The following is a 15,776-nucleotide window of genomic DNA, read 5'->3' as shown; positions in this document are numbered from 1 at the left end:
GGTTAGGAATACAGGATGGAGTCTGTCATTAGGTAAATAGACACCAGGGGTCTGAGGCTAGACTATTTTTGGGGGGAGGATTTAGGGAAGAAAAGATGTGTGCTAGTGTCTGTCACAAGTTTTTCTCAGGTTTCCAGGAGAGAATTAAGCTGTATTCCCTGTGGCATCTAGAATAGTGCTGATTTTGTCCTTAGGAAAATGGAGAAAATAATCACTCGAATCATTTACTGTGCTTTACGCTTCAGTTATCATAAGCCCAGGAGCCAGTGTTTGTAATGAATATTATAGAATGGGTGAAGTAGAAAAATGAATTATGTAAACACCTGTAGGACAAATGTAGTATAAAACATGACTTTGCAATTACCTTCTGAGCTCTTTTGGTACTTTATAGTGAACGTATTCAAATCATGTCTTCCCAAGTATATTGTGGAATTCAGTGTCTAGTAAGTTCTCAAGTATTTACATCTTAATATGGTGAAAAGAGCTAGAGCAAAACCATTTTATGATAATATTTGGGTTTCTATGTTTCTAAAAAAAATTGTTAATGCTTCAAATATTAGGATAACCTGATTTTACACCTTAATAAAATTTAGTACATGTTGAAGACTGGCATGCCATATATCAAATATACACAAGTTTTCTATTGTTACAAAGAGTAAGAATTTACATCAAAAACCATTGGCCAGTCATATAAATTCTTAATTTTAAGGCTTTTAAGTTGACGCAACAAAGTAATTGCTGTAAGAGGTAAAGAAGAGTGCCACGAGAAGGGATGCTGAAGAAGTGAAAGTGGTGTTTATGGTGTCTGAGCGGTTGGTCATAAAGAGATGTTTATACTTTGGCTCATTAGCATACCAATATTAGATTTTTTGGAATAATTTGATGACGGACAGGGCGTGTGTAATGATTTTACTTTCTGATTTTTATTTAATGAATATTGTGTGCAAATTCAGCCTACTGTAATCATGTAATTTTGCTATTGCTTTTGGCTAACTCCTTTTTTTACAAGTTTTTTAAACAGTCCCTGTGAATGTGTGTATTTAAATTTCTGAATTAAAATGATACTACTTACAAGTGTAGTTAAAGTAACTACAAAATTTTATTGATTTGCCTGACATTAACTATACATAGAATCACCACCAGGTTGTGCTAAAGTAGCAGGAAGTTTTTATATGGTTAAGTGATAGTACCCCATTATTTCTTCTAATTTTATGAATCTTTACTATAAGAATATTCTCTCCCTTTCTTTCCTGTCCTCACAGCCACTGTCCCTCCTTCTCTTCAAAGCTCTAAGCTGTTACAGACAAATTTGAAAATGTTATAAGTACAGATTGTATGTATATGTTTTGAAATTTTTAAGCAGTAATACTCTTTTTTAAAATTGAACCTTTGGGAAGAATAAGAAACAGAAAGCGAAACTATACAAAGCTAGTATCATCAGTCTCACATTGTTCACAAATAAAATACTTTTGGTAATTGAAGGAAATAATAAAGATCAGAGCAAAAAGAGAGACTAAAAATAAGGAGAGAAGATCAATGAAACTAAGAGCTGGTATTTTGAAAAGATAAAATTGATAAACTTTTCATCTGCCTCATTAATAAAAGATAGAAGGCCCAAGTAAGCAAAATTAGAAATGCAAGGGAGGTGACAACTGATATCACAGAAATACAATCAGAAGAGAATTCTGCAAATAGTTATATGCCAATAAATTGGGCAACCTAGAAAAAAATGGATGAATTCCTAGAATCATACAATTTTCCAAGACTAAATCAGGAAGAAATAGAAAATCTGAATACACCAATTACCAGTACTGAAATTGAATCTAATTTAAAAAACTTCCAAGAAGCAAAAGCTCAGGACTGAATGGCTTCACAGGGGAAGTCTACCAAACATTTAAAGAGTAATACCTATCCTCAAACTATTCCAAAAAAAATTGAAGATACTATATATAGAAAACCCTAAAGACTCCACCAAAAAGAAGAGGAAATACTTCTGAACTCATTCTACAAGGCAAGCATTAACCTGATAACAAAACCAGACAAAGATGCTACAGAAAAAGAAAATGCACAGGCCAATATGCTTGATGAATATACATGGAAAAATCCTCAACAAAATCAGAAACATAAATCCATGGAATGGATTAGAGAACCAGAAGAAACTCAAACACATACTGTATGACAAAGAAGATTATACAATAGGGAAATTACAATCTCTTCAATAAATGGTGCTGGGAAAACTACATATAGCTACATATAAAAGAATGAAATTGGAACATCTTTTCCATATACAAAAATAAACTCAAAATGGATTTAAGACCTAAATGTAAGGCTTGAAATCATAAAACTCCCAGAAGAAAACAAGTAGTATGCTCTTTGACATAGGTCATAGCAATATTTTTTTGGATCTGTCTCCCCAGGCAAGGGAAACAAGCAAAAATAAACACATGGGATGTAATCAAACTTAAAAGCTTTTGCAAGGCAAAGGAAACCAGCAACAAAATGAGAAGGCAATCTACTGATTGTGAGAAGATATGTGCAAATGATGTGATAGGTGTTAATATGTAGAATATATAAAGAACTCAAAACAACTCCATATCAAAAAAACCAAACAACCTGATTGAAAAATGAGCAGAGAAACTGAATGGGCATTTTCCCAAAGACATACATATGGCCAAGATGTTCAGAATCACTAATCAGGGAAACACAAGTCAGAACCATAATTAGGTATCACCTCACACCTGTCAGAATGGCTATCCTCCAAGAGACAAGAAATAACAAGTGTTGGTGAGGATGTGGAGAAAATGGAACCCCAGTACATTGTTAATAACAATGTAAATTGGCACAGCCACTGTGGAAAACTATGATGGTTCCTCAAAGAGTTAAAAAATCCAGCAATTCCATTCTTGGATATATATCCGAAGAAAATCAAAACTGTTTCAAAAAGATATGTGTACCCTAATTCCATATGTAAATAGAAAATGTAACATTACTCAGTCATAAAAAAAAAGAGTAAAAATTTGCCATTTGTGATGGACCTGGAGGGTATTACACTTAGTTAAATAAGTCAGACAGACAAATATTGTACGTTTTCATGTATATGTAGACTCTAAAAGATAAACTAGGCAATATAACAAAACAGAAACAGACTCATACAGAGGAACAAACTAGTTATTAGAGGGAAGAGGGGCAAATAGATGAAGGAGATAGGTAAAAACTACTAGGTATAAATAAGCCACGAGGATATAATGTACAGCATAGGAAATACAGCCAATATTTTATAACTATATGAAGTATAATCTATAAAAATATTAAATCATGGTATACCCCTGAAAATAGTGTAATACTGTAAGTCAAGTATACTTTGATTTTTAAAAAATTACTTTTTTTTAAGTTGAAATTTTTATTCATTGAATCTTGGTTAGGGAAGCAATGAGAGGAGGGGTCTAAAGTTGTTTATTATTATTAATTATTAGAAATTATTAAAGCATTATGACCATTCTTCTACTCAATTTTGAATTTTTTTCCTCAGTCAGCAGTCTGAACAGTTCTTCAGTAGTTGTGTGACTAAGGTGAACAGGAGTTTTACTGGTAGTAGTTACTTAGAATTGCCAGTAGTTTTTCCAAGTTGAAATTTGTACCCTGACTATAATACTTTGTAGATGGGGAGTAGTGGAGATTTGTTAAAAGTAGAAACATTTTCTTATAATTTTGACATGAATAGCATCTGAATTTATGTATGTTTAGTATCAGATATTAACAGTTTGAAAGATTTTTCCAAAACTCCTCACCTTCAGTTTTTACTTTTGCTAAGCTCCTAGTTGTCATTTGTAATAAGAGCCAGACTGACAAATTGACTGGTGATGTTACAACTTGTAGTCAGTACTATTATTGACGGTGTTATCTTGGATTCAGAAGAGAAGTGTTCCTCTTAGGGAAAATGGGGATTGATTGTTGATTGAATTTGTTGCTGGGTGGTAAGAGCTAGAAAATGTACACGAACGAAACAACCACAGCTAGTCATTGTTCTATAAAAACCAAGTGATGAAAAAAAGGCTTGAAAATGATGAGACTAAGTCTTCTTTTTCCCTCTTCCAAGGTTTTATTAAAGTGACTAAAGAAATGCAAAACAAGTATAGCAGACAGTAAAGCAACATTAGAAAACAGGAAACTACCATCAACAGAACAACAATCTCTAGGTATTTTTGGAAGTTAGGAGTTAGGAATCAAGAGGTACTCATTAATGCCAATATGAGCGAACCACATTGAGTGAAGTAGAAACACGGAAGTCTCATTAGTTCTGGGTTTGGGGGAAGGCAATAACAAAGGTTAATCCTTACGGTGGGTGGAGAGACGTTGGGATTGGTTGTTGCAGGAGAGGAGTTCATGAGAATGGACAGACTAAAGAGAGTTTGTTTCTTCCCAGTTATTTGCTTAAACTGAGGAAATAGAGTGATGCGCTACTGCAGGGCAGGCTCTGTTTGAACTAGGTGGTGTGATTCTCAGCACTTGGTTAACAGAATCAGCCCTAGAGCTTTTACACATACAGATGTTTAGGCCAGAATCTGGAGGATAAAACTGGCATCGGTGTTTTTTAAAAGTCCTCTAAGTGTAGCAATACTCAGCTAAGCTTGAGAACCAGTTCGTGGGAGCATTGCCCTAGCTCAGAGCTTCCCAACCTGATAGTAGTATCTGGTATTGAGAGGGTTATAGATAAGCTAATCATAACCCATTATCTAAGCTGGAAGATTTTTGAAAAAGTGGAAAACTATTAAAAGTTATACCTAGACGACAGGCAACGTGACACAGTTGCTCTAGTTATGAACGTTCTTGGTTATTCATTCCTTTCACCTCTTCATGTAGTCGGCTACTGCCTAGAAGAGCCAGTGCTTTATTAGGGAGCCTCTTCTGTTTACTCCAGTATGCCTTTAATATTAGTGTTTTTTGTATGCCATGATATGAAAGATGGGTAAATATGGTTTCTAGCCAACTCTAGGCTACTTTTAACATGTAGTAAGATACGAATTTCCTCTGAAAGAGATACCACCTCCCATGGTGTTGAACCCCCAATTTAAACCTTGGCCAGTAGGCTTAATGCTTTTGAGGCGTGGAATCAAACTGACTGAAAGACTGTTTTCTCTTTTTCCCATGTGTGGCCAAACATATTGGCTTTCTTTTTAAGAGTACATGGAACATTCTTCAGAATAGGCCATATATGTTAGATCATAAAACAAGCTTTTGTAAGTTTAAAAAGATTAAAATCATACAAAATAATCACAGTGAAATAATAAGAAAGTTTGGGAAAGTCACAAATACATGAAATTTAAGCATCACATTCCTAAATAACAAATGTGTCAAAAATAAATCACAAGAGAAAAGGAAACTATTTTGAAATGAGTGAAAATGAAGACAGCATACCAAAACATAGTGGGATGCAGCTAAAGCAGTGCTTAGAGGAATATGTATAGATACTCCTGCCTACCTTATAGACAAAGATCACAAATCAACAACCTAAACTTTCACCTGAGGACAGGAGAAGAAGAGCAAACTAAGTCCAAAGCCAGTGGGTAAAATGAAAATTTCAGCAGAAATGAGTAAAATATTCTGTCTGTGAATAACTGGGTGACCAGCAAGTTACCTCTGTTGCATTTCCATTATAATTATTAAGTGATATAAGATAACCCTCAAGCTCAGAAGGACCAAAATTTTGAATTTGTGGAGGAGCTTGCTTCCATGAACAAATTTATCAGTGAACAGTAGCCAAATTTTAGGGCTCTTGAACTTGAGCTTGAGGCCAAATGGCATGGCTGGATGCCCTTCTCGTAGATCCTGGATCTGACTTCAACATGGTGAGACTTTATCATCACAGATGCTTGTTCTCTGGTTACTGTCGCATGGTTTCTCAAAGACTGAGCCAAGGATCTGGTGCGCCAGAATCACCTTTTGTGCTTGTTTAAAAAAACCCAAAAAACCAAAAAACCAATGGGCCAAAGACCTTAACAGACACTGCACCAAAGAAGGTATACAAATGGCAAGTAAGCACATGAAAAGATGCTCCCCATCATATATCTTTAGAGAAATGCAAAATAAAACAACAATGAAATAACACAACGTAACTACTAGAATCTGAAAAGGCTATATGTACTGTATGATTCCAACTATATGACATTCGGAAAAAGGGAAAACTGTGGAGATAGTTAAAGATCAGCAGTTTCCAGGGATTAGGAGAGAAGGAGCAATAAAAAGGTAGAACACAGAGGATCTTTAGGGCTGTCAGACTGCTCTGTGTGACACTATAGTGGTGGATACACGTCCTTATACATTTGTCCAAACCTATAGAAATGTGCAACACCAAGACTGAATTATAGTGTCAGCTGCATACTTGGCTGATAGTGGTGTATCCATGTTCATTCATCGGTTGTAACAAATGTGTCACTCTGGCAGGATATGTTGTTAATGGTGGAGAGGCTATACCTTGGCGGGGGCAGGGAGCATACAGGAAATCTCTCTACCTTCCTCTTAGTTTTGCTGTGAACCTAAAACTGCTCTGAAATATAAAGTCTGTTTTAAAAAAAAAAAACACCCTCCTCCCCATGCCAGGGCCCAACCCCAGCCCTACTGAGTCATAGTCTCTAAAGGTCCCTTAAATTTTCATTTTCAGCAAGTAGCTGAGATGATACCTATGCCCACTAAAATTTAAAATCTGCTGTGCAAGAGGACATAGACACCCTCAGCTTTTTCATCAGCTGATGCTGCCCAGTTCAGGAACAGATCAGTCCCCAGCTGGCTGAGGCTGAAGGCATCAGAGTCTGACAGCGAACTGGAGTGAATGTCAGCTGTCTTCCTTCCAGCAAATAATCTTCCCTCTCTCCTCTGCTTTCTTAACCTCAGCTAGTGATGTAATACACATACTGTGCTGCCGCTTGATTTTTGTTGTTATTTTTACATTTAGCAATATCTCAGGACAGAGAGAACTTTTTAAGAGGCTGTACTGTATTCCACTGTACCATAACTTTTCTTTAACGTATTCCCTAATGTTGGTTTTTAAACATTTGCCATTACAAAAAATGCTACCCTAAATTGTCTTGTGCATGCATATATATAGATGCCATTTTGCTCCTTTTTGAATATATCTGTAGGATATACGTGGTAATGCCAGATTAGAGGTATATGCATTTGCATTTTTGATCTGTGGTGCCAGGTTACCCTCCACAGAGGAAGTACCAGTCATACACCCATCAGCAATATGTGGACACTACCTAATTTTTTAACAGCTGCATATTATTCTGTTATAGGGATTGCCATAATTTGTTTAATCTGTCTCCTGCTTGTGAACATTGAAATCGTTTCTCTATCACATTTATTTTACTCTCAAATCCTCACTGTTCTATTGTACTATGACTAAGCAACCCACCATGAGGGATTTGACAGTCTCAGGAGGGTCCTTGTGGTTAACTTATTATTGTCATTATCGTAACAACAGCACTACAAACTCTTTCCTAAGGGTGTCTGTGTCTATGATCTCACTTTTGTGGCTAGACCTCACCTCTAGCCCCTGGAAATTTCTTCTGTGAACCCAGCAGTATGACATCCCTCAAGTCAAATTCCACAGCTTTGAAGCAGATCAGGAGATCAGGGCCCCCTAATGACTGATTATACATAGCTCTGACCCCACACAGCTTCAAGCTTGTTGATTTCTACAGCCTTTCATCCCTGCATCCTGAAGATGAGTCCACCTCTTCCCCAGTGGGAAAGCAAACAGTGGAGCAGGAAAAGCATGATGCATGTCCCCCACGCTATGCAGAGGGGGAACACTCTGATCTCTGCAGTGACTTGTTTGCAAATGCCTTTCCCTTAATGCCAGAGAACCCAAGAGAGAAGTGGGAATGGGGACTGGCACCTGGAAACTGAAGGTTTATTGGCATGAAGCAATATACAAAGTGGTTTCGGCTGAGCATCTCCAGCTTCTCATATCTTAGTACTGCTCTAGCCTCAAACTTGGATAGTTTCATACTGTTTGTCAAAGAGTTCCCAAATATTTATAAGTTTTCAGAGATGGTGGTCTTAGGGTAGGGACAGTTCTCAGAAAAGAGTGCTACAATTCCTGCCATGGTGGCTTTTTCTCAATCTCCTTGGCTTCTCTAGACTGTATCCAACTAGAAATCAGAGTGACATTGAAATGCTAGTAGAAATTATTTTGGCCAGAAACACATGAATATTTAAATCCTACCAAAGAATAACCAAGAAAGGCATATAGTCAAGGAAGGTTAACAAAGGAAAACAGAGGAATGCTTGATTGAAAAATGTGCTCCTTGACCCCTAAACCCAATATAGACAATTCACATGAAGTTATCCAAAGAGGAAGCCTATCCTTACTCAATTTCACCCATCCAAAGATCCCCAGCCACAGTTCTGGTGTACCACAAAATGGCCATGAGGGAGGAAGAGGGACAAGAAGGAGATGACTACAACCCATGAGCACAGACCCTGGACCTTACCACCTTAGCAGCTTGGAAGGAAGACAAAAGAGAACCACACTTCTATGGATGCACCTCCAAGGGGAAGCATGATCAAGCAAGGACAAGGTAAGGGCATGCTTCATGTGTCCAAAGGACAGCCCCTCATCCATGGATTTTATTATTCAATCCATGAATCTGGCAAGTGTTTTGGATTGCAATTGATAGCTTTGGATTTAATAATTTTAAACATAGTAGCCTTCAGTTCTTGGTTGCACTGAGCAATGTTTTATTAAGAGCGTTGTTTTGTTTTGCTGACATACACTTATGCTTCCTGGCATAAAAAATTCTGAAATCAGTGATGTTCTCCTAATCACTAACTATGATGGTGGTATGGTTACAAGGATCTTGTAAAGATGGATAACAGACCAAGAAAAGTCAAAATTAAATTAACAATACTGGCAATAAATTAAATGCTTTATTGGAAGTCTTCTCTTGGACCCATAGTTTATGGAAATGATTTATAATTTAATTGATCTTATGCTTTACATGATCTTTACATGATCTTGATCTTTACATGAAAATCAAGAAATACTTGAAATTATTCCCACTCTGCTATGAAGGAAAAAGTAAGCTATATCAAGAGGTCTGAGTCAACACCTTGGCAAACCTGAATGTCAATTGGCTGCTTCATTGGGAAGTAGTTTTGTTGTCTAGTTCAGTGGATTTTTCCCAATTTCTATGAAATTCAGACATCCATAGCTATTTGCCCTGGAGAACTGCAGCTCCACGCATACTCTCATCAGGCTCTGTTTTAGCGTTTTTCAAAAGTAGTTTATTCCACAAACATCAGAGGGCAGCATTTGATAGGGATTTCAGAAAGGCAGCAAAAATTCCCCACATCAGACCTGCCTGAATGCTCCACTGAGCTAGGCTTTTCTCTCTTCTTTCCTGGTTTCACTCCTGTTTTCAAGCCAGGAAATGCCTTTTTTTTTTTTTTTTTTTGCTACCCACTGCCCGCTGCTCCCTTTAGGGACACAGCGAGCTAGCTGGGGTTCCTAGTGGGTTATTGCTCGGCACTCCTTTCCCCTCCTTTTAGGACTCCTGTCTGTACCACATAGGCTGGAAAGGCAAAAACTCAATTCCCTTACAGTTAAGGTTCCAGATGTGATTTAAGTTTGTCCAATCAGATGAACTTGTGGGACGTTGGAAGACAGAGACTGGACATGGAGAAGCACTGTTACTGCTTCTGTTTCTTGTAGGCAAGCGTGGTGTGGGGCGGCTGGGCTTTCTGTAGTAGCATCACCATGTCCAGTCACTAGCTCCATGGGCACCAAGGCATGGGGTCTTGACTGTGGATTTGGATGATGCCAGTCCAGCAGCGTGCCTTTGAAGGCTAACAGCAGCAGCTGTGGGGCATCATGCTTCTCAGATTGCTGCTTAGGCTGTGAGTTTCTGGAGCTAACAGTTCCAGGACTGTTTCCTGATCCTACCTTCTCGGTTCTACCTGGTGCCTTGGTAGGGCAGTTTTGTCATTTGGGAGCCATTCCTGGAGGTCCTACCTCAAATTTACTTCTCCAGATCTTCTATATTTTATATTCACCCCATTCTTTTTTTTTTAACATTTTTTATTGATTTATAATCATTTTACAATGTTGTGTCAAATATTCACCCCATTCTTAAATCCCTTCCTGCTTACAATAGCTAAAGTGGTTTCTGTTTTTCTAAGCTGAGCCCTGGGCTGAAGGCAAACAAAAGCTGCAGCCCAAGTATAGCACTGTCATCCGGATCTCTGTGCTCTTGGGAGCCATCAGGTGAACCGATGAAGCACCAGCAGGAAATCGCAGGAGTAATGAGCTCCTTCTTCCCGTGTGCTTGGCTCCATGTCTAAAGCATGCAACCGTGACCCCACTACTGCTGCTATTATAAGACATGTGAGGTGGTAATCTCTTGGACTGCATGTTGGCGACCAAGCTCGCAGCCATAATTCATTCAAAAAGTGTTTACCTAGCAGATGACAGTGAGACAGTTTAGGAAGGCTTCTTAGGACTAACCACACTAACATTAGTGTAGCGTGGCTTCGCTGGCCCCACAGACACACTGGCTAATGGGTTCTGCTATCACTGGCTTGAGGGACCTACAGCTCCGAGGATGCCTGCCAACTTCCTCAGCTATTCTGCATGCTTTCCTTGTGTATGAGACACAGCTGGGATGTGTTTCCTGACACTATTCACACACTAGTATGAGAAATATCTAGACTGATTCAACCTCATGGGATAGATCCTAAACCAGACACATTCTACTTATTTATGCTTTTCAACAGCTGCTCTTGGAGTATTTGAAGTCCAAGGGCACTTTCCATGAATCTGCAGTATACCAGCCACTCTTAGAACGACTTTGTTACTCCAGCTGGTATATCAAATACAGTCTCCAGTAAGTGGATTCTTTACTGGATAAATGTCCAGATTTTTACACAAGATACTTGACAAGACTCCAATTCAACCTGCAGCTTACAAAATCAACCTCAGAGTTTGATTTTCAGGGAGTCACAAACTGAAATTACTCAAGTTTTTTTATGACCAGCAACCTACAAGAATCCCTAACTTTTTAGTTGCAGGGCTGAGACTGCTATGAGAATTGGTAAATGAATCAGATTTCCAAGAACTCAATCTCAAAAGCCCACCATTAAAATTTCATTGCAGAAGGAAGCAGTTCACTTCCTTGTCTATAGAAACCATTCTTTTTGCCATACTAAGAGCTCTGTTCCAAGAGGAAGCTAATAACTCCCCTCATGCTACATCTACTGTCATCAGGCCAGGGACTAGGGCCAGCTTTCATTTGTTGCCTGGAGTCATATGCAAAACCAGACATTTCAAAAGAAAGTTTATGTTCTGAAAGCATTGCAAGAATTGGTTAATTTTTATCAACAAAAGAAAAAAAGAAAGAGAAAAATCTATTAGTAGATATTGAGGCTACTTGGCTCAGAAGCATAGATGGTACTTTCAGGTGGGGCTAAATTTGTTTCTCTGGGTGCACAATTCCCTGATGGTCTACACCCTACAACTTGCTCCCTAGAACCAATTTTCATGTGTTAGGATTCTTCAATTGTAAACAACATAAACCAACTCTGGATAACTGGAATGGTGTAGTGGTTAATAGCCTAGGCTTTCCTGGGTCCAAATCCTGATTCTTTAACTTACTAATTATGTCACTGGCCAATGGACTTCTACTTGCAAGAGCTAGCTTTATTTCTGTAGGAACGTGCTGCTTCATTTCACTTTGAACCCCCCACAATATGTACATAAGTCCTTAATAAAGATTTGTAGAATGAATGAATAAAGGTCTGCAGAAGTGTTTCATAACTTGCTTCAGATTACCCAGGAAATATATTAACTCATTAAGCATTTATTGAGAAATTACTATGTTAAGACTAGTACTTAGAGTTAAGCAACACAGACAAGCTACCTATCCTTACGGAGCTTAAATTCTAGTATACACTGATGATAAGGATACTGAGAATAAATAAGGAACAAGTAAGTAGCAAATAGTAAAAAACTGCTATGTTGGAAATATGTAATAGAAGTGATTGGCAGTGTGGTTCCTTATGTGCAGTGGTCGGAAAAGTCTGCAATGAGTAGACTTTTTAAATTGTAAAATACACATAATATAAAATGTACCATTTAACCATTTAAAAATGTACAGTTCAGTGGCATTAAGTCAATTTACATTGTTGTACACTCATCATTGCCTTCCATTTCCAGAACTTTTTTGTCATCACAAACTGAAACTCTGTACCTATTGAACAGCACTAACTCTCCATTTCTCTGTCCCCTCAACCACTGGTCACCACTTACCTACTTTTCATCTCTATGAATTTGCCTGTTCTAGGTGCCTCGTGTAAATGGAATAATACCATATTTGTTCTCCTGTATCTGGCTTATTTCACTTAGAATTTCTTCAAGGTTCATCCACGTTGTAGCATTTATGAGAAGCTGACTTTTTAAAAAGCTTTTAGTTGCAGTATAACATACAAATAGAAAAATGGATAACTCCTCACAACCTGAACACATCAGCGAGCAGCATGTAGATAAGAAATATAGTTACCAGCACTGCAGAAGACCCCTGTCATGCTCCCTTCTAGTCATAATCCCAACGGTAACTTCTCTCCTGCTTCTAAGAGCATAGATTAATTTCACCTGATTTTAACTTTATATAAATGAAACCATATAGTATTGATTCTTTTTCTTTCTGCTTCCTTTTGCTCAGTGTTATGTTTGTGGCATTCATCCGTATTGTTGTGTCTAGATATAGTTCTTTTATTCTCATTGCTATGTGTGAATATTCTCATTGCTATGTGTGATTACTCTCATTCTTTTGTGTGAATATACCACTGTTTCTTTATCCATTATGCTGTCGATGGGTGCTTTGGTAGTTTCTGTTTTTAGCTATTATAAATAGTGCTGCCATGAACATTCTTGAACATGTCTTTTGGTGAACACATAAATAGACTTATTTATATGTATATATAATGTATGTTGAATATATAGTACATAATATAAATATATAATATGAAAATATGTACAGGTTTCCTCTGCTAACCGAAAACAGGGTGTTCTTGTGAAACCTTTCATAAGCCAAAACAGAGTAAAGTGAAGAAACAACTACCTTAGGACACATCTTGCTGGTGGAGGCACAGGATAAGCAGAGATAAAGCACAGGTGCTCATGGGCACAGTTCAGAGCCCTGGTGGCTTGATGCTGCGATGCTGAGTGTAGTTCCCTAGCTGCCTCTGCAGTGGCTCGCTGCAAAACAAATGCTGAACGCTGCTTTTGTTTTTCACTTTTTTTTTTCAAAAGCAAAAATCCTCTTCAGATTTATTTTGGTTAGCAAAAACAGGTACTAAAGTGGGTCTTTGATTAACATGAAGGGGTATAAAGCAAACTTTTGAAAAGTGGGGGATACCTGTATATGCATGTACATGCATATTCAGAGTTGGAAATGCTGTCACAGAGTGTGTATGTGTTCAGCTTTAGTAGCTTTCCAGAGTGGTTTACCCATTTAGAAAGGATCACCTTTAAGCAGAGGCCTGAAGGACGAAGTGGGGTGGAGGCTGCCTTGAGATTTCTATCCTAACACCTCCACACCATTCTGCCAAAAATATGCCCTTTCTTAAAGTGGTTAGTGTCCAATGGGAGAAGTCCTCCCACTCCTTTCTGCGTGATCTCCCAGTGACACTGTGGTGAGAGGAGCCTCTGTCATTTTGGGCAGACCCAGGGCGATGGGAGATAATGACTGATGACTCAGCCTCCCCAACTCCATTCCCCAAGGCTCCACTCGCCACATCAGTGAGCCTGGCACTGGGGGGAGACGTAAACACAACACGATGTTGATATCAATTCTAGCAGAGATGGCAAGAGCCACAACCCGAGAAGAGGAGGAGAGAATCAGGGTAAATAAGCTAGTGAGAAAAAGACCAAGTGAGAGACTCGAAAGGCATGTGCAAAGAATTGTTTAAGTAACAGTGGCAAATGGAAACAAAAGGCCTGGAATGCTAAAATAATCAGTGGTACCTGTCTCAGATTCCCAGGCATCTCTGTGTTTTGGGGAGGTCTTGGGGCCCGGGGCTTGGCCAAATGTGTGGCCTGGGAGGAAAACCATCAGTAGAGGCTGGAATTAGGGCTTTCTTTTCAACAGAAATGAAAGGAGGCAAAAAAATAAATAAAATAAAATAACTGGCCACAGTAATGCCTGTAAATGTGTGTGGGTGTGAGGGCCTGCCTCTTTGTCCCGGCTCAGGAAGTATAAACAAAACTGGTAGAAATGGGTCATTTTGGGAAAATGTTTCCAGTGGGAAAGAGAAGACTCTAGTTGCTTTGCCCTTCAGTATTTTAAGTTCCCTCAGGGTACAGAGAGATTCAAGTGGGCATCTTTCAGATGCTGCTCATAAAGTCCGGTTTTTTAAAGAAAATAAAGAGCAAAAATGCTGGGTATGTCAAGGTGAGGTTTCCTTTTGTATACAGGTGGCCACAAATGACTGATCCCTTTTCAAACTGCTGTGTCTTTAAGGTGGCCAAGCAGGTGTGCAGCCAACTGCTCTCAACCACAATGCCCAGGGCTGGAAGGGACTGAGCCTTATGCCAGAATCTCTTTTGGTTACTTTTGTTTCTTTAGTATGTACAAAAAGATTTTAAAAGTAGCTCAGGCTCATCATTCTGAACTGTATTTGAGTGTTCATATTAATAGAGTTGTAGATGCAGACAGTATTAAAGATGGGAGCATACATACCCTGTCACAGTTGTGCATATGTATGTTCTAAGAGAATTTCTTGGATGACATAATTCTCTTTCATTTATTTGTGTTTCCTAAGAGTTTTCTGGGAAAAAAATACAAGTTAAATTAGCTAAGAAAATTTCAGTTAGCTGGGTTCTACTCATCTTGGTTTCCCTATATACAGGGATAAAGGAAAGGAGAAAGAGAGAAAGAACCCATTTAAACACGGGGCCCCAAGTGGTCCAGTCTGTACGGTGTGTCACATTCAACTCAACACAAGTTTCACAATCAGACTCATCAGAATGTAGTTCAAATACTTACTGAGACTCTCAAAGAAAATCAGAAGACTGTCTTGGGGAAGTCCTTAAAATGATTTCTTCGTCGCTTATTCTATTCCCTACCCACTCTAAAGTTCTTTCCAAAGGCTCTCTCGGATCATCTCACCAGATCTCTTTCTCATCCCTGTGTGCACTCAGAGTTCTGCTCTTTCCCCGCTTTTCTGCCCAGACAGAGTAAGTTTCCCCCCTCTTTCTAAGGTTAAAATGATATATACCTTCAGTTTGCCTATTATCTTCCAATACTCAGATCTTTCTATCCATTGTCCTGATTAGCTTCACAGAAGGCCTGGAGGCAAGCACACAGTCACAGAGGGGCAAAGTTGTAAACTCTTACACTGTAACTTTTTGGTGCCATCTGCACAGTAATTTTAATATAATCCATATGACAGATTGTTTTCCCATCACTAAATGGCATTGTTTTTTTTAATTAGAGGCAAGGCTGACAGAGTTACCCAAATCCACATTTTTGTTTTTTTTTTTAGAAAATCAAACTTGCTTCAGTGTTATTTCAAATTAGGCTATTATTTAAAGTTTCCCTCCATTGTTGTGTGTTTGCTTTTTTTTTTATTTTTTATTGATTCATAATCATTTTACAGTGTTGTGTCAAATTCCAGTGTTCAGCACAATTTTTCAGTCATTCATGAACATATACACACTCATTGTCACATTTTTTTCTCTGTGATTTATCATAACATTTTGTGTATATTTCCCTGTG

At 38.3% G+C, this 15,776-nt stretch overlaps 1 protein-coding gene across 2 annotated transcripts in view; it reads left to right on the top strand.

The window, feature by feature from the left end:
- BICC1 (BicC family RNA binding protein 1) overlaps nucleotides 1–15,776 on the top strand; it is a 330,629-nt gene that overhangs the window by 1,428 nt on the left and 313,425 nt on the right. Inside the window, exon 2 of one of the 2 annotated variants that reach the window (XM_072971490.1) lies at nucleotides 8,394–8,582. In XM_072971490.1, coding sequence (XP_072827591.1) covers nucleotides 8,540–8,582 — 43 coding nt within the window. In that variant the 5' untranslated portion in view covers nucleotides 8,394–8,539. Of the gene's footprint in view, nucleotides 1–8,331; nucleotides 8,583–15,776 lie in introns of both variants that reach the window. The other variant, XM_072971491.1, reaches the window with a different exon arrangement.

Source organism: Vicugna pacos, chromosome 11, assembly GCF_048564905.1.
Source record: "Vicugna pacos chromosome 11, VicPac4, whole genome shotgun sequence".
NCBI lineage: Eukaryota > Metazoa > Chordata > Mammalia > Artiodactyla > Camelidae > Vicugna > Vicugna pacos.
Note: the sequence above shows the minus strand (reverse complement) of the source record. Positions and strands in the feature narration are given on the sequence as shown.